Consider the following 24,664-nt stretch of genomic DNA (forward strand, 5'->3'; position numbering starts at 1 on the left):
ATTAAGAACCACAGATAATAACATTTTGAAGCTGTCACTTCATCTTGAAGGCTACTGGATAGAGACTTTTTTGTTTACTCAGTATTTGATAGATGTGCATCTTAACTCTCAACAGTCCTGTCTTCCCACCTCCATCCCCTCCATCCCCCAAAGTGTTAACTAATGTGAAAATTCCCTTGCTTTGGTTATTTCTCCTGCTTTTAAAGAGCCCGTGAAAATTCTGGTTTGTTTTGCCTGTTGTTCTCAATGTCCTGTTTTATTCCTTGGCTATATCCTTGGATATAGCATTATTTATTGTACTCTTGCCCCACAATTACGTGTGTACATGCCCACATCACTCTCTGGCAGCCTTGGAGTTTATGACATGGATGAAATCAATCACAGGCTCTTAAGCTGAATAGGTTAAAACTTTGAGAAGTCAGCTTGTAGTGTAAACAGCTGATGTGCCTTCAGTTTTAGAAAAGATGCATCTTAATACGCTTTTCTGCAGATAGACAAATTGTTGTCTTTTGACTTTGGACAAATAGCAGCTACAGTAATTATAATGACCTCTTTGTCTTTGTTAAACTGACCATTGATATAGACCAGTGATTCTCAGTGAGGGCTATGGGGTACTACCAGATCTTTTGAAGGGTGCCTCAAGGTGTGAGGAGATAAGCAGATAAATTAAGCAGATGAGCACAGGCTTAGGCTTGCCTCTGCTGGAAGGATTCCCCACCCTAATGCCCAAGCCTCTCTGCAAGGAGGTAAGCATTGTAATATAAAAATTAGTTTTTGAAATGGGGTATGACTCAATTCACAAGTTATGGAGGGGGTATTTTGAATCCAATGAGGGGTACCTCAAGTCCAAAAAGGTTGAGAACCCGTGATATAGGTACTCATTGGGGCAGCATCCAAGTGTCCTCCAGCAGCATGTGGTAGAGACTTGGACTAATACAGAATAGGGAAGAAAAAGACACCTGGTCACCCAGTTTTACAGTCATTGTTCTATGTATTCTGGTAGGTCTCTGGTCTCACTATAAGGCTGTTTATAGTCATGCCTGTGCAAAATTTCTAAACTCTTTTACAGGTTTTGCTGTGCAATTTTGCCAGGTCCTTTCCGAAGGACCGTGAGCACATCCTTACCACTATTTTTACTGCTGTGTTTTTCCCTGTTTGCATGCTGCTTACAGTCCTAGAGCCTTACAGATCTACCTGTCAGCACCTTGTTGGGTGACCTCCATTGAATAGCATAGGACTGCCAAATAGGACTGCCTCGTGGCAGGACAGGGCATGTTTTAAGGCTTTTGGACTGCAAATGTTCCAGTATGAAGCAAAGACTTCTAAATGCTTCCTGCAGAACCACAGACATTTTCTCCTTTGATTGGGCCACTTAGGAAGACATTTCTTAATTAATGTTTTACAACTGTACTTGAAAAAAAGAAGATGCTCCTTTTTGGGGGAGAGGTCATTAAAGTATCATGTGAGTCGTCAGCAGTTTGTTACGTTGTACTTTGCACAAGTTATTTGATGGAGGTCTTTTCTGGGTTTTTTTTCTCTTGTGGTTGTTCAGACTCCATTGAAGGGTAAAGATCTGCTGCTGAACTTCGCACCAAAAGTGCTATGATGTTGTGCTTTGCTGCTTGTAGCAGAGCAGAGTTCGGCATAGCAGCTTGCTCAGAGAGATAATATCTTAGGGGCCCTTCTGTAAGAAACCATAAATCCAGTTAGCTATAATGTCTGAAAAATAACGATTTCTTTGTTCCTTTTTATTACCAAGAAACCTTGAGCCAGTAACACAACTGTATGTCAGCGTGGATGCCAGCACCAAAGATAGCCTGAAGAAAATCGACCGTCCCCTCTTCAAGGATTTCTGGCAAAGGTTTCTCGACAGTTTAAAGGCCTTGGCTGAAAAGGTACCAAGTCTTTCTCCCCTTTTCTTGGGAGGAGGTTGGGAGATGGAGGGACTCAACAGAGAGCTGGGAGCTAAAGCTTGTATCCTTGTTCTTTGCAGTCTGTGGCATTATGATTGCTAGTTAGCCTAGTCTAACAAAAAACTTCAGAGGGGTTCTGTGTGGGAATAAATAGTCATCCTGTGTGCCAAGAACAGAATGCATTATTATTCAAAGCACAGGGCAGGCAAGTCCCTCCTGAAACCACTTCTGACCAAAGCAAGATGGTTGGAGAAAGACCCATAGGACATGGGAAGTAGCTTGGGAGAGGCCATCAAAACATGTGGTGCTAGCAGTTGTTTCCAAAGCTTTCCCAGGAACTTAGGTCTGTGAAGCAAGTTAAAGTCTAGATGCATTGGATGCTTCCATACTGAGGTGTATGACTGAGCACATCTGGCAGGACTGGAGCCACCAGTGATGGGTATCATACTTGCTGGCTGTTGGGATGCCTCTTTGGGCCCTCTGCTTGAATATTTTCTTTAGGACAGGCTGAGGTCTATGCGGTGAGGTAGCTTGTGCCAGCTGCAGATTCATCCCGTTTTCCTGACTGAGCCTTACTGACCTAACGTGCAAATTTGCAAGATAGGCATATTGCATACAGATTTTCCAGCTATTTATTGACCGATGCTGTGCGCCGCACCAAAAAATTGCTTTTGTTCACATTTCTGGCACAATATAACATGCTATTTGCCGGGACTGAGCAGACTGGAGAGTGTTTGATTTGAGGAATAATCTGTGCTGCTTTCTGAGATAATAGCATTTGGGCCAAGTCCTGCCAGATTTACTTACACGACGAGGCCCATTGATTTCAATGCAGGTGCCCACACGCTCCGTCCTGCAAATGCATGCCAGTGTCATTAGTATGTGGGATCTTCTTGTTTAATTAGGGGCTGAATCCTGGGATAATTGAGGCCAATGACCAATGGAATCGGGATGTGGCTTGGGGGGGGGAGGGGGCCAGACCTAACAGGGCCAGGATCTGAGAACCAGACCTAACATGACAAGAAATAAAAAGAGAGAGAGAACGAGCACGTGAGAAAAATGTTGATATATTTGGAAACCTGACTTTGGCTGCCTGAGTTCTTCCCCTCAACCTTGGCTGTATAAGGTACATTCTGCTGGTTGTCAGAAATTGTCCCTCAAAAAGAAAGAAGGTGAATATATTGGCAGATATGTCCGTAGAGCTAAAAATACCTTTTGGTCAAGGTGAAGTGGAAACAGAACAGCCAGATGGGTAGGGGCATTTTTCCTCTATGACAGCTGCTTTGGGGTGTTCTTTTAACATTGATGAGGAAGGAGCCAATTAACAGTAGCCTACAATAGACCTTTCTAGCAGTGTGGCCTCTTTGCATGCGATGCCATGGCAAATATACAGACAGGTCAAAAGCTATAAAGAAATTTGGGGATTTTTAGGTGCTCTTAATTTTTACAAATGGTTGTGGTTGTAGCAGGGACCTAATAAATCTTTTCAGCTGCTTCCAAAAAGGAGAACCTTTCAGGTTTCCCTCTAAGCGCATTGTTTGATATTCAAGTGGGAGATAAAGCACCGTTTCATAGGACTCTGATGAATTAAGTGTGGTGAAAGCTGATGCAGCTGCTGATATTCTTGAGAAATGTGGTTTGTATTACAATAGAGATGTTTGGATAGGGACGTGGTAAGGCATTGTGCTGGGGGGGAAAGCAAGGCTGTATGTCAGCAAACAAAAGTCCCAAGTTTTGCACCTTGAATTCGGCTGTCATGTTTTATACAATTCCTCTGGGACTCGGATAGATTGGTGTATTGTAGTTGATGTGAGGTCATTTCTATTAAGAGGCTCCATATGGGTTTTCATTTTCTCAGCTACAAAACAACTTCTACCATCTGAAGTGATATGCCTTCTTGTACTTGCTCTTATTTTTTTGTTCTTTTTTGTTTTTTTGAGATCTGTTTCTACATTCTTCCTCTCCATTTTTGTGCTTATGTTCGAACTTGTTGTTAGCATCACAGTAATATGTAAGGGGACCTGCTAAGATTAGGGCACTACTGTGACTGGTCTTGGTTATACTTCCGGTGAGAGAGGGTCTCAGTCCCAAAATGCTGCTTTTTAAAGAGACATGGAACCAGGAAAGTCAGGGTGATGTCAAGTGTTATCCTCCACTTCAGCACTGGATTGTTTTAATGGATTCCTAGGAATGAATTTTCTCATCCTTTCTCAAGATGGAAAAGGCATAAGCCTTCTCAATTAAGGCTCTAAGACTGCTAGTGATAAGGTCTCTTCTGAGAAAAGAACAATCTTCATCCCACCCACTTGATGGGCTTTCCCATTTTGCCTAAATGGGCAAAGCTCTTGGAATCAAGTGGGTGAATTTTATGGATTATTACCAACACGCAACAAGCAAGTGGCTGGCTACCAGGACATTTATCCAGTGAACTATCGCTCCCTATTACAAGTGGTGGGTTCTTGCTCATTTGATATGGAAGAAGCCATTTGCAATTTGCAGAGGGCAAAAGGTACTTGCAAGTAATCCTTGTGCAGATGATCTCTCTGCTGAATTCTTCATTCTGAGAGCTGTTAGACAAGAGGTCTGTGGCTCTTGATTACCGGTCGCTGCTGAGCTCTTGGAAACTTCATTTGTTTTGGGTCCAAAGATATATTCGGCACATGTCTTCAGTGCTGTTCATCAATGAGAAGGCAGGGCAGGATGTCAGCTAAGTGGCTAAACTAATGGGCAATTTAAAACGTGCTTCTTCAGGCATTGTGTTTGAAGCATCCAGAAGGCTGACTCGCCCCCTCTTCCTTCCGGAGCCAATAACCTAACCTGAAATTGTCTGACTTGCCTTCAGGTGGTTCAACTCTTTCACTGGGGAAAAAAGACATGGTATTAAAAGGGCTCTTTAGCTTAGTGGTAAAAATGGATAACAAGAGCCAATGGCTGGAAATGAAAGCCAAACAAATTCTGATTACAAAAAAAGGCACAGATTAGTGGTGAGGTCATTAACCACTGGAACAAATTAGTAAGGGAAGTGGTGCATTCTCTGTCTTGGAGTCTTTATGGTAGGACTAGATGCCTTCCTGGAAGATACATTATAATTAAACACAATTTATCAGGCTCAGTATAGGAGTAACAAGGTGAAATTCTATGACTTGTGTTACACCGGAGTTAGAATAGTTGATCTAATGATCCCTTTCAGCCTTTAACATTTTTGACAGTATGAACTTTATTTTCACTAATTTTACTAGGAAAGGGCTTGGAAGTTGGTGGCTATTAAAAACCTAATATCCTTGTCTGCTCGGCCTTGACTGTGAAAACCATGTGGCAGTTCCATAAAGGATAGGGGTAGTAGTTGGTCGACTGCTTTGGGCTACATAATGGCACAATATTGTATATGCCTTTAGAAGGAATATTTCTTGTCTTAAAAGGCTTTTACATTTGTACACAAGAGTCCATTAACTTTGGAGAAAAGCTGGCAAAGTAGTGACCGGTAGAGAATCAGGTTATAGAAAAGCAGGGTTGGAAGTGACATTAGGAAGTCAGCCAGTCCAACCCCCGGTCAAGGCGGGAGCATCCCTGACTAAACAAACCCAGCCAAGTGTCCGGCTAACATGCTCTTAAAAACTTTAAAGGATAGATATTCCAAGCTCTAACCTTGGGAGGCATCGTTCACCCTGTGGTGTTAGTCTGTGCATGTGTTTCTTTTTGGCAGGTTTTCCCTTTTGCTTGAGAAATTAATGCAAAAAATGTTAATGAGCTCATTTGGCTCAAACGAAATCAGTGAACTTGAATACAGGAGTATTAGGGAAAAGTCAATATTGTGAAGACTCTTTTGCCTCATCGTGGGACCACCTCTTCCTTCTGTATCTCTTTGACTTAATCATGATAAATCCTGTCCAATCTGCTCGGCACGTGGTACCTCAAAGAACTTGCTGTTCTGCCAGGCATTAAATCGGCATTACTGAACTGCTTTAACTTTCAGGGTCAGGTGCCAGTGTTCTTTTAAACAGATGGAAACTATACAAAAAAAACACCCCTTAGGTTAATGTAATGTTATGTCACTGCAAGAACTGATGACAAAGCAGGACATGATCTTGTCCTTACAGAAGGGTCACAAAAGCTAAGGCACTCCTGGCGCTTTCCAATTTTTGTTTTGAGTTGCATTCTCCTGTGTGTTGTAAGTTCTTTGGTTTTAGTTCTCTGATAAAGTCTTAATTTATCTCCCCTCCCTTTCAAGTGTAATTGGAATTTCATTGGAGGAAAGTTTGGTCTTCAGTAGATGAGATGTAGCAAAACAAATTGACTTCCGTTGCAAAAGATCATTCTTAACTTTGCCTAAGCTGGGAAGTAATGCACTTGAACTTGAACCCTTGCTTACAACACTCCAAGGCTGCAAAGAGAATGGAGTCCCATTCAGAGATTGCACTTCTAGTACCTTGTGCCTGCAAAAGGGGTCTGGCAGTGTGGAACTGTTGTGAAATCTCAGTTTGTCACCTGCTAACTCTGCATGTGCGATACTGCTTTTATGCAAGAAGCTTCTCATATATCCTGGGTGCATAGAGTTGCCAACCTCCTGATTTTGAGATTTCTTTAGCCTTGCATCTGGTACTGTTTACTTTGCTCGACTTTTTAATCTAATGATTGCTTCTGAGCTATCCTTGGCTTCAGAGTGATTGCAGATGTAATGTGTAAATATGTTCCAAGCAAAGTCTTAGCAGTGCTTTAGCACTAATGCCATATTACATAATATATGCTGATAATTATTATTTTTATGGTCACAAGATATTTGGTGTGCAGGGTGATGATTTTATGTGGTTGCTGGTAGAGGGTAGGGCTCTCAGTTCACTGGTTTGGAAAGCCTGCTCTGATGGGTTTAAGCCAAGTGACATTTGAAGGGGAATATAAAATGTAAAATTTGCAACAGATGTTGAAATCAGTAATCAATTTTGTGTCACTATAAATTTTGAAAAATCTGCCTCTCATGCACTGTAAAGTAACTCCCCCCAACAGCTGTGTGCTAGTTTTAATGTTTTTGCTGACAACATTTATTGATGTAATCATTTTGAGATGCAACATGATGAATACTAAAGGTACAGTATTTTATGTTAAATTATTTTCTCTGAAATACTTCACCTTCTTTCAGCAAGGAATGCAGCAGAGGAAGGAAGGAGTGCATCTTTAACAAATTTTTGGGCTTCTGAGGGAAGCAAATCTTACCTTTTCTATCCCAATCTGTTTCTTGACTCATGTGCAGAGACGGGAAGGTTTGTAAATATAGTTCATACTCAAAACCCTGTCATGTGGCTCACTGCTGGGATACCTAGAGATGTGAAAATAAAAATCACTTCCTGCTAAATGGTTTCTCGCTTGCTTATCTCCTGCCAGATTTTTATTTTTTTTTCCTCTGTGTCAGTTAAGGAATATACTTAGCGCTCTCCAGCTTAAAGAGTTGTGTAAAGGAGGCAAGAACTATCTCCATTTGATAAATTCCAGAAACAGGCTTGGGGAGGGTAACGTAACCTATCCAAGGTCAGTGAGCAACTAGGAATAAAATTAACACACATTTTCTTAGTCCTAGACTAGTGCTCTGTCTGGTGTGTCATGCTCATTTCCAGGAATTGATGAGTTGGAAATTATCCTCCATCCTTACCGGGCTTGGCCTTGGTTTTCTGACACTGATATGCAGTGTGATCTTGGGCAGGTCACTTCTTATTTTTTAGCTGCAAACTAGTGCTGCTAATGTACTTTGGAAAAACACTTTGGGTGCTTCTAGATGTAAATCCCCCCCACCCCAATGGTGCTTTACTTAGCATGGTCCCACACTGAGTCCCATGCATGCCTGGAAGAGGCAGCATGTTATTTCAACCCAGCTCTGCAGTGTCTGTAAAGATTGGGCATTTTAGTGGGGCTTTTTTGGCACTTTTATCTAATAGCAGATTGACTTGGCTTTAGCTAAAACCACCAAAAAGCCCTGTTGAAGCACCCAGTCTTTATAGATGCTGCAGAGCCAGGTTGAAGTAACACACTGCTTCTTCTGGTAAAGCACGTTTTTTGGCTTTTTTTAATGCCTGCAAGCAGCCTTTGTGACTCTGGGGCCACTCGCGGATGTTACACTGACGACATGACTACATGTTAATGCAATTAATGGTGTAATAAAACAAGGAATAAGCTGCAAAGTTATTACACAAAAAATGTATAATTAACTTTGTGGCTGATTCCCATCCCACCTTCACTTGCACGTGTGGCCAGGCTGATCGGGGCTCCCAGCTAGGGGAGTGCATGGAAGCCCTTCACTCCCATGTGCTCCCCAGGCTGATTGCTGCTCGTAGCCTCTGGGGCACATTGAAGTAAAGAGCTCCTGTGTGTCCCCAAGGCTGGGAGTCCCAATGAACTGCTGCTTCCAGGCTCTGGGGTACATTGGAGCTTGCACTTCTGCAGCTGGGAATGGCAGCTGATTTGGGTGTCTAGGTTCTGGGGCACAGCTGGAGTCAAGGGCTCTGCTGTGTCGTGGGGGCTAGGAGGGCAGTCAGCTGATCTGTACTCCCAACCTGGGGGTTGCATCAAAGCCCTGGGAGCAGAGTTCGGTTGATTTGCTTCCCAATTGCCATGCAGAGGGAGCCCAGGATCCTGATCCTAGGCTTTCCCTGCACCAGCAATGTGATGTGGATCTGGTCTCTGATCCCATAATTGCAGATCTTGCCATGCACATGTAGCATGATAGGAAGTGCTGTAGTTGGGATTGCAATCAGGTCCCAAAGGGCCTTTAGCTGAACACTGGCCAGGGCCTGAGCGATGAGGTCCTACACACGTATGTTTTTAATCGTAGCACTTAACAAAGGAAAGATTGATCATGGCAGCTAAGCAAAAGAGAACAAAATCTCATTCTGTTTTGGAATGTAATAATTTATACCTATAAAGTGAAAATAGCGCCGGAACAAATGCTGTGCAGACTTGCTTTGGGATTGTTCAAGTATGCAGGGCATTGCATAATGTTCCAATCTGTATAATGATTGAACATCTTTAACTGTTAGGCTTTTTGTTTTTAGTCTTTAAACAAATACTGAGCAGCTCTGACTTGGTGAATTCTATAAAAAGTACTTATCTGGTCCATTGAATTTTTTCATTTGACATTTCAAGAAAGATGAGTTGACAGAGCGTTTCCAGGGCTGATTTATTCTTTCATTTCAATGAGTGAATGTATAATTGAAACCAAGGCACAACAAGCAAAACCGAGGAAGTCTGTTTCAGGCAGACCACAGGAACTGAGGCATTAATGTATATCGAAAGCAGAACGAACAGAGAAACGTGAACTCTTTAACAGACAAAAAAAAATCAGTAAAATAGATCATTCCTGGGAGAAGAGAAATCCCCGGGAAGGCAGAGAATGTAAACCCATCAGTGTAGCTTATTTGGATTGGATTTGTTGATTTCTGGATCACGCTAAATTCTGCTCTCAGTTATGCTGGAGCTACCAATGGCAGATCTTGGCTAATTGTTTTCTACTTTCTTTGGCAAAATGTTTAACTTTCCCAGGAGAATCCATCCTTGTGTTTAGAAAGGATTTGCCACACTATGCTGAAGTAGTGTGACTAAAGGCCAGGTTTTCATGTCTGCACACGCTGAACTAAATAGTGCTATTTTGTTTTATACTGGTACAAATGAGAAAAAAACCCTAGCTTTAAAGATCCATTGGTGCGGGGGTTGCGAACGACTGACTATTAGCTTGTGCTGGATTCTTTGCAGCCTGTAACGACTCAGGCCTTGAGTCTACAGAGAGGACCTTGCATGGAGTGTTCTGCGCTCTAACATGAAGAGAACGGTGTTAAAGTAATAATAAAAGAGCTCTACATTCACCTAGCAGCACACACAGCCTTCCCCTAGAAGCTGTATTGCATACTGTTCTGAACAGCACACAGGTCACCCTCATATACTAGTGGAAAGCTCTGTGAACATACACTGTCCTCAGTAAACTACAGTAGCTGCTGAGCAAAGTCTGGATGGCAACACAGGAGCCTCATTGACCTGACAGGATCTGTCCTTCGTAGCCAAATACTGCATTTCTTCCTTGGGCAAGAGTCCCATTCAGGATTGCAGGATTTACTACGGAGAGGTGTTCAGAGCCCTTTATGTTGCTGCTGAGTTCCAGAACTGTTTTCCATACAGGGTTGTGCATTCCTTTTTGGCTAGGGACGGAAGTTACACATAAACTGCTCTAAGTGATCAGAAACTTGTTTACACCCGTAACGGAATAGAAGTTCAGTGCACGTAAACCAGTTTGAAAATGGCTGAAACTGGTTTAAGATAAACCTGGTTGAATGTAATATTATACTTGACTGTTTTGGGTCAAATCAGTTTATGAAGCATCTGTCCCCTGGTTCAAGTTAAATCAGTCTCCCAGCATGCTTTTCAGCTTTGGGCTGGGCTGGGCTGTCTTCTGCAGAGAGCAGGGCTGACTCTGCGCTTCTGCTCCCTAGCTGGAGCAGTGAGGGCTGGCTGACAAAGGAGTAGAGGGGGGCAAGCCCACCTAGGGATGCTGCCCAGTCTACGGGGAGGGACTGCCCTCCCCCCAGGCAAGCCCTGGCTGGGGGCTGGGGCCAGGGAGGGAGGTTAAACACCCCTTCCCCCTGCACTCACATTTACTGCTGGCTGCAGCTGTGGACTACAAATCCCAGAGGCACCTGGAAACAGGAAGAAGTGATGAGCAACCCTGCAGAGTCCTGCTGCTGTAATTGTGGACTGCAAACCCTAGAGACCTTGGGGGCAGCAGGAAAAGGAAGTGAACACACAGCCAGAGAACTGTACTGTAGCACCCCCAGGCTTCTGGCCTGAACCACTGCAGGCATGTGGTTGCATTTTCTGAATCACAGGTAAATGTCTGTTCACTTCTGTTTCAATTTAATCTGTTCACTAAACTAATCTGCAAAGACTGAATTGATTCAGCCCCGGGCTTTTTGAGTGTCTGTACCTAGCCTTTGTGAGCATGCTTAACAGCTTTGATCGGGGTGAAGTTACTTTGGAGCTGGACTCTTCATTAAAAGAATGTGACTGTTAACTAGTCTCTAGTATTGCTCCGCATCTCCCAGCCAGCCCATTTTCTTTTTTCTTTTTCTTTTGGGTTTTTTTTTTTTTTGTTACCATTAAGGCCTGTTAATACATAGTCCAATGTAATGGGTGAGTAGAACTTCTTTGAAGATTGATCAGCAATACCCAAGTGAATAGATGTGCAGTAGTCAGTGTTATGACACCACCGTAAAGCATGTTTGATGTAAGGACCATTTAAACAATAGTAGTCTTGAAAAGATTGAAATGCATTCTAATTCAGCTCTTTGACTTAATCGTCAGTGTAATCTTGTACTTCCATGTAAAACAATAGGGATTTACTCATTTGTAAATTTCATGTTTTTTTCAGAAATGTATGGCATTTAGATGTATATCAAAGCAAATTGGTGCTTGTACAATGTGTCATGAAAGATAATTGTTTAATCATAGCAGCCCTGGCAGACTGGTAATATTTTAAAGTCTGTTGATGGGAGTGATTTTTACAACAGACTCAGTATAAATGATCTCTTACTTTTCTCAAACCCAAATTTTACTAGTTCATGAGCACAGGCAGTGAATTAAATCACAGTAGAGATATGGGCTTTCAATAAAGAGTCAAAGTGTCAGAAGTCTATTGCAAATGTGTCCAAATGTGTAAAAACCTGTTACATCCACTCTCTCTTGTTTTGCCTGCTGGGATTTTCAAAGAATCTCAAGGTGATTTGGCACCTACTGTTGTTGAATTCCAGCCTTAACTGCATTAATCTCTTCTGATAATCCCAGGCCACAGCACAAATTTTTCAGCACTGTTTACGGATAATTTTAGGAACCTTGTTTTGAGAAGACAACAACCAAGGGACCTGGTTTCAGATGTGTCAACCTTTAAGCCAGGTTTCCTTGATGGAGAATGTGTCAGTAGATTGTTCTTGGAAACCTTGGCAAAATAATCAATAAATCATTGTAAATGTTTAATGCTTACGCTGAGCTAATGGACATCTATGAAATGTGTGATTTTTTTTTTTTTTTTTATTTAACAGGTTGTACTTACAAAGTGCGATCTTACATATGTCTTGAGCAGGTCTGAATCTCTGACCAGCAAATGATGGCAGCAAGAAGACTGGCACACAGCCAACTGTGTAGGTGCTTTCATTGTGCTGAGTCTAGATTTCAGCTAGGCCTATATTGTGAACACAAAAGGCTCCACAAGGACTTGGTGGATCAGGACCTGTGTGTATAGACAGGTGCCCAAAGATGGTAATTTGTAGCACATTGGGTCTTATGTTGTGCATGCAGTTTTGCAGGGGAAATTGATGTCTGCTAGCTTCACAGGAATATGAACATGTGATCATGTTCTAAATACTTTAATTTCACTTGTTGTTCCTCCTGCCAAGTCATGTGCCTGAGACCTGCTTATAGGAAACTCGCGAAGCTGGAGAAGGTGGTGCAGATGCATTTGGTGTGTCAAAGTGCAATCCTATTCCACCCTGCCTGAATCCCTGAAAATGCAAAATTTGGACACTGTCCTCCTCCTCCTCCTCCTTGCTGCCTTTGTGACAGTCTTCAGGCTGAAATGAAGGTGTGTTACAAAGATAGATGCATTTATGGGTTTCCAGGATAGGATGGGAATTAATTGCACGCAGACATTTCAATTCCTAGAAGTGGAGTAGGCTCCTCATGCCTGTGTGTTTTCTTTGGAAGCATAATAGACACCGACCGGCACAAGACACTGAGGAAGAGAGTCTGGTTTTGGCATGAGCAAACTGGCCTCTTAAAAAAGCCCAATGAAGGGGATTGCTTCTGCAAAATCTAGCCCCATGCTGGTGGGATCCTGGGGCTGCTGACAGGATGTCAGACTCACTGTGCATCACAGCAGTGGATTCCATATCCATTCCAGGTGTGGGGGTGCAGAGGGGGCCAAGGGAGGGATGATCTACTGGATCTACTCTTATCTAGCTGTAGTGGGTCCATGGGGTGGTTGGTCCATTTCCCCAACCTGTGATTAATTCCCTTTGCAATACCCAGGGTACAGACTGATGGTAATTATACCAGTTTAAGGGGTGTGGGACTTACTACCTGGGAGGGTGTGTCAGTTGATCTGGTATAGCAACTGACTTTGTCTGCTCCTAGCCTGCAGTTAGTGAATGAATTGGGGAAAATCCCTGCAGCTTTGGTTTAATTCCTGCAAATTGGAAGTGAACAGAGGAAACATTTTCCTTGAATTCAGCTGCTTTATGGTGCGGTTCCCCCCACCTTTTACAAACTGAGTTTCATCTGTCCATCTTGTTCAGGCTGTGTACATGGATGGATCTCACTCAGAGATCTTAAATGCTGGGATGGAAGTCAGTTGGAGTATTCCTGCTCCAGCATCAGTCTTCTCCAAAAGACTGCACGGAAAGTATTCTTTGGTATAATCCTGCACTGTGCTAATGCCAGTACAGGAGCAGAGGGAAGTCTACTACCTCTTATGGCAGTGTTTTTCAAACCATGTCCTGCAGAACCCTGGGGTTCCATAATAGCAACCCCTGATGACTGCAAAGAGATTAGGGCTAGTGATGGAGCAAGCTGGGAAGCAGTGTACCACCACTGCATCCCATCACAGGATAGGGGTAGGAGCCGAAGTAACAGTATGAAAGAGTTCTGTTTAATCTAGGGGCCTGCTTCTGCAGAGATGTTCACATACAACTTTACTCCTGTGCATAGTCTTTGTCAGGTTAGCTGGAAAGTAGTAAAAGCTCTTTATGGCCCAGATCTTACCTTTTTACATGTCTTTAAAGTACCTGGCACAGCACTGACATTGCCACACCATTGGCCCTGCATACTTTTTTTTAATATCTTACACAATCTGCTGGTACTGCTGTGTTTAACAAGGTGGGCGATTTTAAAAATGTTAAAGATTGCTTGCCTTTCATAATATCCGTTACCTAGTCATAAGAGCAGTGCAGGGATGTTACAAGGGTAGTTGGCTTCAAAAGAATTCTTAGTCAATAAAACATATATATTTTTTGAAAGTTGCTTATTTGCACTGATTTTTTTAAAGTAAATTAAACGGGTAGGAATTGCAGCAAATGTCTTTTTTTTTTTTTTTAAATCTTTCTATTTTTAGATAAGACAACCTACAAAGAAAAACATTCATTAGCACTTTATAAAGCAAGAGATTTTAGTGATTTTTTTTGTTTAAATAAGGTAATTACATTTTTTTTAAAGCAGATTGATCTCTGATTTCATCATTTTGCTCTTGAAGCTACTTATATCTGGTTTGATGCTTTCCTGAGGGGCCAGGTGTCATTCCTGCTCTTTTACCACAATATGAACTTATCACATTGTAGTCTGTGCATGCATTCAGCATGCTGATATGGTATTAATCCCACATATATCTTGTTTGTATTATTAGCTACTTTTATCAGTGAGTTTTATGTGTGCAGTGTGGACATGTAGTCAAATGAGGGGCATTTCTATTTCTTCTTCCTAACATAATGCTTCTTAGTTTTTCTTTATCTAGGTAGTGCTATCTTAAAAGCCACTACCATCATTATGATCACGATCATCATCAAGATAGGATTTTTTTTAAATGCAGAGTGACCCTTCCCTTCAGTGTTCCCAGTTAACAAACAGAAAAACCCAGAACATAACAACAACAAAATGAGATCCTTAAAATGGCCAAAAAATCCCAAACAGAAAAACTTCACTGTAAAAGCCATGTAAAATCCAAATGGAGCTGAAACATTTTTCTTGGTTAAGACATGCAGCCACTACAGCCTGCGTTCTGGCTCCTGATCTGTACTTGTTGCACGTAAATAAGTGTGCTGATTGCCTTTAAAAATGCCAAATTCCCCAAAGCTGTTTTTGGGGAAATTGGGTTTCTGACTGAACTGGTGGAGGTCCATTAAAGTTTGATGAGGTCTTATGAGTAGGGTGTGAATCTAATTTAATTTAGGCGTCTAAAGTCCTATTTAGAAACTGCTGAAACTTCCTTAGCCTGACGAAGGGTTTTTGAACCGGAAAGCTTGCTTAAAAACTGTTCTCCAACTATTTAAGTTGGTCTAATAAAAGATGCCAGATTCACCCAAAGAACCTTGTCTGCCTATTTTTCCCTTGGCTTTTATGTTCCTAGTCTGTATCTTGTTGCCCATGATAGTCTCATTTTCCAGAATTATTTTCCTTTGAGCATTTTAAACATAGCTATTAAAAGTGGTCACTTTTATTGCTTAAAAAAATGTTCCTTTAAAGTCCTAAACTTTATGCAGAAGTCTCCTTCTCACTGTGGTTTTAAAGGTCCTTCATCGGAGTGTAACCAGTATCCTCGCATCACCCCGATGCTCTTCATACAGATGAGAATTGAATTGAGGTGTTGAAGCGTTTGAGTCCTGTTAAAATTCCCAAGGCTCTTTTCATGATTGGTCGGGAGCACTGATGTACTGGCCAGTTTCCATTGCTGATAATTACTTTTCGCCTAGCTAAATTGCTCAGGCAATTTGAAGTGGGTATCGGGATCGTCATTTCCTGCTTGTCTCCTGCTGTTCTAGCAGCTGCTGCATTCAGCCCTAGTGACGATTGATGTATTTCACTGGTAAAGAGATTTTTATGCATAAAGGCCCTGATCCAGCAACTATTTGGGCAAAAAGCTTCCCCGGCAAGGTGTTTATACCTGTTGTTTTAAATTAAAGTGAAGCCAGTGGTTTTTAAGGAGGTGCTTATTTCATGCTGATTCCCTATGAATTCTCCTTTAGCTCATGTGGCAATGCCCCATCACATTTTGTTGTAATGGCACTTCAGGATTGGGCTATAGGTTAGCAATGCGCTTGCTGCTCCTAATACCTGCCCCTCTTTATTTAATGTTGAGTTTACCCAGTTCCCAAATAGAACTGGCATATTATGCTGTACTCTGGCCTAATGATAAATTTGAGATCTAGTTTTGTTGATGATATGCTAGAGGTTGGTTTAGTGCTATTTTATTTTCAGGAACATTGCAGCTGATTTTCAGGGTGTGAAATTTATGTGACAGTCCACCAAAGTTAGCTTAGAAATAAAACTTGTTCTTAGTCAACAAAGGAGATTTGTTAAACGATTTATAAAGATAAGTGTGTGGAAGATGGGGGAGGAAACTGACTGTGGCTTTGCTGAGCAAAACCATTTTCAAGCTGAAAAACAAGCCTTTTATTATTTCTAGAGACTGTATTGCTTTGAAAGTAGTTCTCTCTATTTGATTAAAGTGAGGAGAATATTTAACATATAGTGAAAAGATTGAGTAAGTCTAGAGGGTTACAGAAAATTGTTAAGTTTTGTGTTCTGTTGGTGGGTACACTAAATACATAGATTCCAGTTAATCTACTATATTTTTTAGGTTCTGTTCTACTATAGTACTTGAGCTCATGCTTTAATGTTAAATGTGTCATTGGGACAGTTTATATGCTTGAATGTTCTCAAAGATTGACATCCCAGTTTGGGAATTGGCATTGGTGTATTCAATTCAATATGGTGCTCTGAGCCAGGTCAGAGCACCATAATCTTCTCAGTAGAATATTGCTTTTATTTCACTTGAAGGATTTTAAGGGTGGCCAGTAAAAGCTGATGGATGACATTAAAATGATCAGGTTAATTAAATCTCATCCAAGAACAAGATATGAAGCACAGAAGTGCAGCCCTTTCACCTTTTTAGAATTCGTACACATACATTAATAGATGGATAACACTGATAAAAATGTAAATATATTAACACCGTAGAGGTATGACATGGTTTTTGTGCACTTCACCTTTTTATACTTATGGAGTAAAGGACTATGTTTTCTTTTAGTTTCCAGAAAGGCTTGCACTGAAAGGATGTAAAGTCTGATGTGAAATTCAGTCTTTATTTTGGCTAAAACAACTCTTTTGTGTAGAGTAGCCTCCTTTGCAAGATGAGAGAGATCCTTAGTCAGTTTGTCACTGAGAGCATGGGCAGATGAAATGGCTATACTGGGTGCATCTACACATGCATATTAATGTGCAGCAATAAACTCTGGCGTATATTGCACCAGGGTTTTTTGCTCCCAGGCTCTGCATTTACACATGCAGCTGGGATACAGCACGTTGAGCCAGGTCGGAGCAGCCCTGTCTGGCAGGGGGTGCTCTGACCCAGCTCAATGTACTGCAGAGGGGCTGACTGGGGCATGAGGGTACTTCAGTGTGGGGCTAGTCAGCAGGCACCCCTGCACTGAAGCAGCTTCGTGCTCTAGCCAGCCCCGTTGACGTGTATGCGTGTGTTGCTATGCACTAAAAAACTCTGCAGCAGGATAGTACTTTTATTTACAAGTACTAACCTGCTGTGGAGGTTACTAGTTTCCTGTAGCCTTATAGGGCTGCACGTGTAGACGCTGAGATGTTTACTGGGGAGCTAATAAGGCAACTCTGCAGTAAATGCCTGATGTAGATGCACCCGTTGCTTTGAAAGAGTAGAAGTAGCAGTGGTGAGTACAGGTGTGTATGTATTTACCACAGTCTAACTTTTTCATTTGGAAGTAGATTACTGAATATTAGCTTTTGTTATTTGGGGTGAAGAACAGACGGGTGAAACAGTTTTCTTATATTAGATTAGCATATTCCCAAGTGATTAGCCCCTCTCTTGCCTTAAAACAGTATACTTGTATGCCTGTCTGTGCCCATATTTAGTTTCTAGGTAATTTTGTTTCTTGATCTCTTGAGCCAGTATAGCGAAGGAATGGTTTGCGTTTATGGAATATCTGTTTTTTGGAGAAATTTTTATATTCCTTTTTTAAAGGAAAGATTGTAGGTTCTCTTTGACATTCTACCTTTGGGGTCAATCTTTAACTGTGGCTTTGTCGCCATTGCTTACAATTGTGCCGGGTGGAGTTTTGTTCTTTTTAGTAATGAGGTAAAAGGGGAATAGTTGTGGAGAAAAGGCACTTGGTGCTGATCTCATGAACCATATTCAGTCCTTGTAAGGGATAATTTTACTAAGTTTCCTTGCAGTAAAACTAAAGAACCTAGTCTTAACTATAGTTCTTTACATGAGGGTAGCTGATGTGCGCTAATTAGCCTGTGGTAAGAAATTCTTCCCTGTTTTAGCAATGAAAAGAAAACCTAAATCACTTTAAATTGTCATTCTAATAACAAATGCGTGAACAATGTATGGGGGTTTTGCCTGTCAAGTAACTGGCAGGTAACCAGGTAATCTGTTCTGTTGTGGTTTTAATGATTGTGTAAGATGCTTTAAAGAAAAGAAGTAAAAAACCTCTTTGGTGCATGCTTCTTGAGTTTACTATTGAAAGAAAACTTTGCTTTGCAATCTGTGCCATAGCTTTCCTCCTAAGAGGATCATTCTAATCATTTTCAAAAGTTCTGTCTAATTTGCAAAGCAGTAGAATTATTAAATTGCTGATAAATGAGTCAGAATGGAATTATCCATCCCCTTTTGCTAAGGGCAGGAGGGTTTTGGTTGCACAAGACACTATGCCTATAGGTGCTAATCAGAATCGCTTTTAAAACCACTCTGTCTCTTTCTATGATGAGTTATTACTTGGCAACTTATTACTTGATGATTTCTCACTTATTACTTGTAGAAAAAAAACCCAAAACCCAGTGGCTTGGCTCCCTTGGGATGGTGTCTTGCAGAGCTTGGAAACTGGGGTATTGTAGTGAATTGGGAAAGAGGCCAATATGGACCACTAGACTCTGAGCAAATAATTTTTTTCTTCTAAAACTCTGGCATCACTTTACGGTCTAATAGTTCAAAAGCTTCTGAAATCTGGGATGTATTTTTTGACTTTTGATATTTTGTTTTTGTGTAAGATTCACTGTTTATCCCTTAGGCTTTTATGCCTCCTGTTGCATATGATACAAGGATGTTTACAGCAAGCCCCTACGACAAGAGATTACTGAAGAATACCTTTACTTTGGATTTCCATGTTGGATAAGGTGCCGCTCAGCTTGAGCCGCTCTATCAGAATTTGGCTTTTGGAAATGATCTCTAACTTCAGAGGGGCTGGCACTCCAAAAGGTCATCTTATTACTGCTACCACATTTGTAATAAATGACCTGCCAAGGGCATCAGAAATGAAACACTGGCTTTAACACTTTAGACACATGTAAGAATCTAAGCTGCTCTATATTTTGATTAGCTGGTATTGGTCAAATAAAAAGCCTTTGGAAATGCAGCGTAAAATCAGTGGAGACTTTTGTCAGGGAGTCAGAAATATCAGTGAAATGGGAGAGTTAGCTGCAGCAGTAGTTCCCTATTCATAATTGGGTACCTACAAAGTATCTGCAAAATGGGATGGAGGCAATAATCATTTCCATTTAGGCTGCTTACAAACTTAAAAAAAACCCCAAAATGACACTTTACTTTAAACTTTCCTGGGCATGCACTGGGCTCGGCGCAGGGGCATGTAGAGGCATTGCATTAGTTGGACCCGGATCACCCAATTCATCTGAATAGATCGGGCACTTCAGCAAGGATTTTATGGCCTTTTTATCTAATACAGGGGTGGGCAATTATTTTGGGTGGAGGGCTGCTTACTGAGTTTTGGCAAGCGATCAAGGGCCGCACGATAGGCAGCCAGGGGCAGATAAATATTACTTTTCTAAATTTTTTAGGGGCCCCGTGGGCTGGATAGAATGGCCTGGCGGGCCACATCTGGCCCCCGGGCCGCATTTTGCCCACCCCAATCTAATAGCTGATTGAATTAGCTTTAGATAAAAGCGCCAAAAAGCTCTGCTGAAGTGCCTGATCTATATAGATGCTGTGGAGCTGGGTTGAACTAATGTGCTGCTGCTTCTGGTAAATAAAGTGTGGGTTTTTTGGGTTTCGGGGGGGGGGGGAGGGGGGTTCCCCACACCTGTCAGTGCCCAGTGTCCACATAATTTCTTTTCTCATAAGCCTTTTTTCTTCCATTAAGCAACACAGTCTTTCCATTGATGCATGTAATTTTGTTACCTGTTGTTTTAATTCTATTATCTGCAGAACATGAATTATTCCTAGTATCATGCGAATAAATATCTTTCTTTCTTTTTTTGTTTTTTAATATAAACAATCCCTATCAGGGAAGCTGTTCCAAAGAGCTTGCTTTCAGCTATGGAATAAAAATCTGATACGTTTTGTTGTGTTCAGTACTTAACAGTCTGGCTCAGTCGCTGACTCATGAATACATTCAATTCATTTTCCCCAAAGATTTTCTACTTTAAGAAAGGAGCAAATTAAATTGGCACACGTCTGACTAAAGGGCTGGTCATGCCCTTTCACGGTAAAAACCATACGACAGGCTTGGGATACGGAAATCTCTGCAGGCATCTCTCCTATTCTGCCTCATGCAAGTTTCTTTCTCCTCGTGAAAAAGGTGACGTGGCTGCCTCATCGTATCTGGTGGTTTGGGGAGGGTCAGGACCCAATGTGCAAAAGCCTGGTTTGTGTCTGAGGGCTGTGGCCACTGGCAGCCCTGCTTCTGGTCCCCTGGTAACACCAATTAGTGGTGTGAAGGCATGGGGACTTGATAGTGGTTTCTTAGCGCTTGTACTCTGCACAGATGCACACAAGGCAGTCGGGATCCAGGCCCATTCTCGGCTCTCCTGCAGGTTCCACCGAAGTCGGAGAGGACTGCAGATGCTCAGCCTGAAGCCTAAAGCTTTGATGTTGCTTTGCACAATGTACAGCATGGTCCCAATCCCCCTTTCGATGGGAAATTGTTTTGCTTGTCCATAAATGAACTTTTGCATTAGTCCAGCCACTCTGCTTAGGAGTACTTAGGACAAACCCATCCCTCATGGTCCAAGAGTAGACCTGAGTTGTTTTATGAAGAATAATGACACTGGATCTACAAAAAGATGAATATTGAGGAAGAGGGAATTAAAAAGAAATGATAAAAATAACTAATCCCTCTTGGCTATTGAAGCAAGACAGGAGTACTTTGTCAAGCTGACATGTGAAACCTGTATTAACAGGTTCTGGAACAACAAATAATAAAGGGAACACTGTCTCCCAGATAGGGTTTGTCTCAGGGATAAGAAAGTGGATAATTTGGCTTTGTGATTCAGGTGAATGTTATAGAAAGAGGAAAATTCTGGCAGAGTTTAAGACTGAAATTGTAATTGCATTGGATAATCATGGTAAGTTTGTGCGACTGTCTCGAATAGTCGTGTAAATGCCAATCATATATCCAGCCACTCGACCTTATTTCTGTTGTGAATCTGACTACCAATGTCCTGGAACAAAAGGGGTTTTCTCTCTCTCTCTCTTTTGGACCCCTGAACTAATTATTGATAGATTTTTATTACCATAAAAAATCCTTTCCCTGAATTTCTGGTCTCACCAGTAAGAAGGTAAAATGTTTTTGAGGAAATAATTAGAGGTTAACAATAATAAGAAGAAATTGTTGCTTTCCATTAAGGCTCTTTGTTGGTGCTTTATAAAATCTTTTAATCAATGTATTTGGACTTCGGAATGACTGGAAAAGTATGGGCTGATCAGTATATGATTCTTTTGGTAAAAGAAGGGAACAAAGAGCATACATTTCAGTGTGCTACTAATATTTTCATGTTTGGTCCTCTGCATGGTAGAGAAGTTTCTAAGAACCTTGGGGAATAGTTTGTCATGTGGTATCTGTCAAGTAGGCTTCTGGTTTTTTGGCAAGGTCCCTGATCAAACACTATTTTAAGCTTGGTTAAATGGACTAACTAGTACTGAAGAGTTCCAGAAAAGCTTGTCTGGTAATCATGTTTGCTACCTTTAAGAAAAGATGGCTGTAGGGTGATACCATAGGAGGAGCATAGTTTCACTGTGCCTATGAAGATGGCTAAGAAGGAGAATGAAACTATTAGGAGGTCAAGTCTTGTGAATTCGTCTTTGTTCTTTTTCAACATACCTGGCAAAAAGAGACAGGTATAGCGAGTGAGGTCTTCTGCAGATGGATCAGAAGCATCTATTTTGCTCTGTTGTGGGTGTTAAAATACTGCACATACAAAGGTGATATATTTATAGGCAGATTTGCTTTTGTTTTGCACATAATGAAGATGTGCTCTATTCACAGTAAGGGTTCTTTTGCACACCAGGCTCTGTTCATTTACCACCTCTAGTGAAGCTGTTCTCTCCACTGCGCCTTTAATTGGGGTGTTAGGTTGGGGGTTAAAGGGAGGTTGCTTTGCTCTGGATGGAGCAGCACCACAACGTTACTGCAGCTTCTTCACATCTCTCTGGCTCTGCACTTGTGTTAGAACTGAGCAATGCTTTTCTATTGATTTAACTTCTTTTGATGTTTAGGACTTGTGCCACTCCATGCAAACAATATTTTAGAAATACACTGCATTTGGTTTTCGTTGCTAACAGTCTGGGATAGTCTCTTCTTCGGTGCCTTTTCTTCTTGGTCTTGCCCTAGGGGGTTACTCCCTCCCTTTTCCTGTCAAGTCGACTCTGTCCAACCTTCCCTGGGTGTGTTTCTTTTTAAAAGGGTCCTAGTTGTGCCTTAGGAGCTCTATTTGTGGCCTCCTGCCACCCCAGTAGCCATAGCCCAGGTCCATTGCCTTGGACTCTGCCCTGCCAAAAACTGGTCTTATAAACACAGAGTACCCCTGACATCATGCCCTGTGGCCTCCAGATCTCCCCTCTAGCCACACCTAGTTCACCAGTCTTAAGCTAAAATACACAGAAGAAAACCAGAACGCAACGGGTTAACCATTTGGTTATAACCAGGGATCCAGGTATTCCATTTCCCACAGAAAATTGTGGATTTTCCTCTTAAAAGGAGAAAACAGCAGATTTCCCCCCTTAAAAGGAGAAAACCTGGGAAACCACAGGTTTCCCCTTGCAGGCAGGCAGACTTCTAGCCTGTGAGGGCCTTCTTGGGGCTGGGGGAGTGGGAGGAGGCCCATCAGAGGCAGGGGGCTACATCCATGTGCATATGCACACATGCACTTGGCAAGCAATGCAGCCAGGCAGTGTGTTGGAGAGCAGGTAAGTCTATGCCGGGGACATAGATGATGTGGGGGGTGAGGCATGGGCAATGGGTGGAGGGGTATGGGGGGGTATGTGCCCCCCAAACTTCTGCACCTGCAGTGGGGCATGGGGCATGGGACTGCATCCTGCCAGACTGGCACTGGACAGGTGCTGACTCTGGCCCAGTGGGCACAGGATGGGGAGGCTTGGTACTCTTACTGCTCTTGGGAGTGCTGCACTGCCATGGCCACCAAGATGAGGTGCTCTCTGCCCACCCAGCAGCAGCAGGGAGGCACAGCTCTGCTGCTGTTGCTGCTGCACTTCACCTTGGCGATCATGGCAGTGCAGCTGGTGCAGGGTTCCCGGTGGCAGTGGCAAGTTGCTCCCCCCTGCTGCCACCAGGTGGGCAGGGGGCACCTCACCTTGGCGGCCATGGTGGTGTGACACTCCCTCCCACACTGGGTGCCTCCCACAGGGCTGCAGAGGCAGCTCCTGACCAATGCCAGTCTGGCCAGGCTGCAACCCCATGCTCTGCTGCGGGCACAGAAATCTGGCGGACATGTGCCTCTCCATGCTCTGCCGATACATTTCCTATGGTGTTGCCTATACCCACACACACTCTTCCCCACACCCTGGGGGCAGGGGGGGCTGTCTGTCAGGAGTGAGGGGCACCAGCAGAGGCAGTGGGTCGTGGGTGAGGGGCGCTAGTAGGACAGGGGCGGGGGGGGGACTGGGTTGGGAGTGAGGGGCACTAGCAAGGACAGGGGACAGCGGGTTGGGAGTGAGGGGCACCAGCAGGTCTGGAGAGGTGGGTTAGGAGTGAAGGGCACCAGCAGGGCTGGGTGGGGGGCTGTGGGTTGGGAGCAAGGGACAGTGGCATGGGTACAGGCAGGGCACTGGCATATCAGGGCTGCTCAGAGCCACAAAGCAGGTGGGGGATGACTGCTGCAGCTGAACCTGCGTCCTGGTGAGCAAAGGGGGAAGGGGGAGCTCTGATTTTCAATGATAAAAAAAACCCCAAAATCAAACACCAAAACATATAGGTATTTAGAATTTGGTAGGCTTCTAAATTGCTTTAAAATTGTGGTGGCAACCGTTGATCCTCCTGGATTATAGTGTATGCATGAGGGCCACCCAGATCTTCAACGCATGTGCTTGGGCAGGAATTTTATTTTATTTTATATTATTTTATTTTATTTTTTTTGGAGAAGTGGAGGCTGCCCAGACCTTCCATCCTCCCTTTAGGCCACTTTAAAATTGTAAATATATATCAATAAAACATTGTCTTCCTCCTACGCGTGCGCATGCGCGCGTGCACTCACACACACACACACACACACACACACACACACACACACACACACACACACACAGAGAGCGGTGTTTCATTTTCATCATGGAAAATGCCGATTTTGGGCATTTTAATCACGGATTGTGTGTTTAAAAAAAAATAATCGGAGAATTTGCGATTTTGTTTTGTTTTTTTTTTAACAGAGAAAACCAGGATCCTCAGTTATAACTCAGCTGCAGTCTCCTTAAGGCCATAACCATTGATACCATCATAAGGAGCTGCCTTGATCAGTCCCAGGGTACCTCCTTTTCACTGTCAGCCCACTCTGTCTTCTGCTCCATCCCCTGCCACCTGCAGGTATGAACTGCTAGCCCCAACTCCGAAACTCGGTCACATGTCCACTGCACCTGAAAATGGGCCCAGATATTCCTGCTCAGCCTAACAACTGTTTGGCTTTTCTTGCCCCACAGACCTTCTTAGCAGCCCCAGACCTTGAGGTCTGAGTCTGCGTTG

At 42.7% G+C, this 24,664-nt stretch overlaps 1 protein-coding gene across 4 annotated transcripts in view; it reads left to right on the forward strand.

Moving 5' to 3' along the window:
- LOC102576049 (S-adenosyl-L-methionine-dependent tRNA 4-demethylwyosine synthase TYW1) overlaps nucleotides 1–24,664 on the forward strand; it is a 137,413-nt gene that overhangs the window by 71,563 nt on the left and 41,186 nt on the right. For 3 of the 4 annotated variants that reach the window (XR_009456484.1, XM_059717103.1, XM_019493454.2), the window contains exon 13: nucleotides 1,760–1,895. Coding sequence is in view for 2 of the 4 variants with exons in the window: in XM_059717103.1 (XP_059573086.1) it covers nucleotides 1,760–1,895 (136 nt within the window). In the remaining 2 variants the exon portion in view is untranslated. Of the gene's footprint in view, nucleotides 1–1,759; nucleotides 1,896–10,556; nucleotides 10,772–11,980; nucleotides 12,080–24,664 lie in introns of all 4 variants that reach the window. The other variant, XR_009456485.1, reaches the window with a different exon arrangement.

The sequence above is a fragment of the Alligator mississippiensis genome, chromosome 14, assembly GCF_030867095.1.
Source record: "Alligator mississippiensis isolate rAllMis1 chromosome 14, rAllMis1, whole genome shotgun sequence".
Classification (NCBI taxonomy): Eukaryota; Metazoa; Chordata; order Crocodylia; family Alligatoridae; genus Alligator; species Alligator mississippiensis.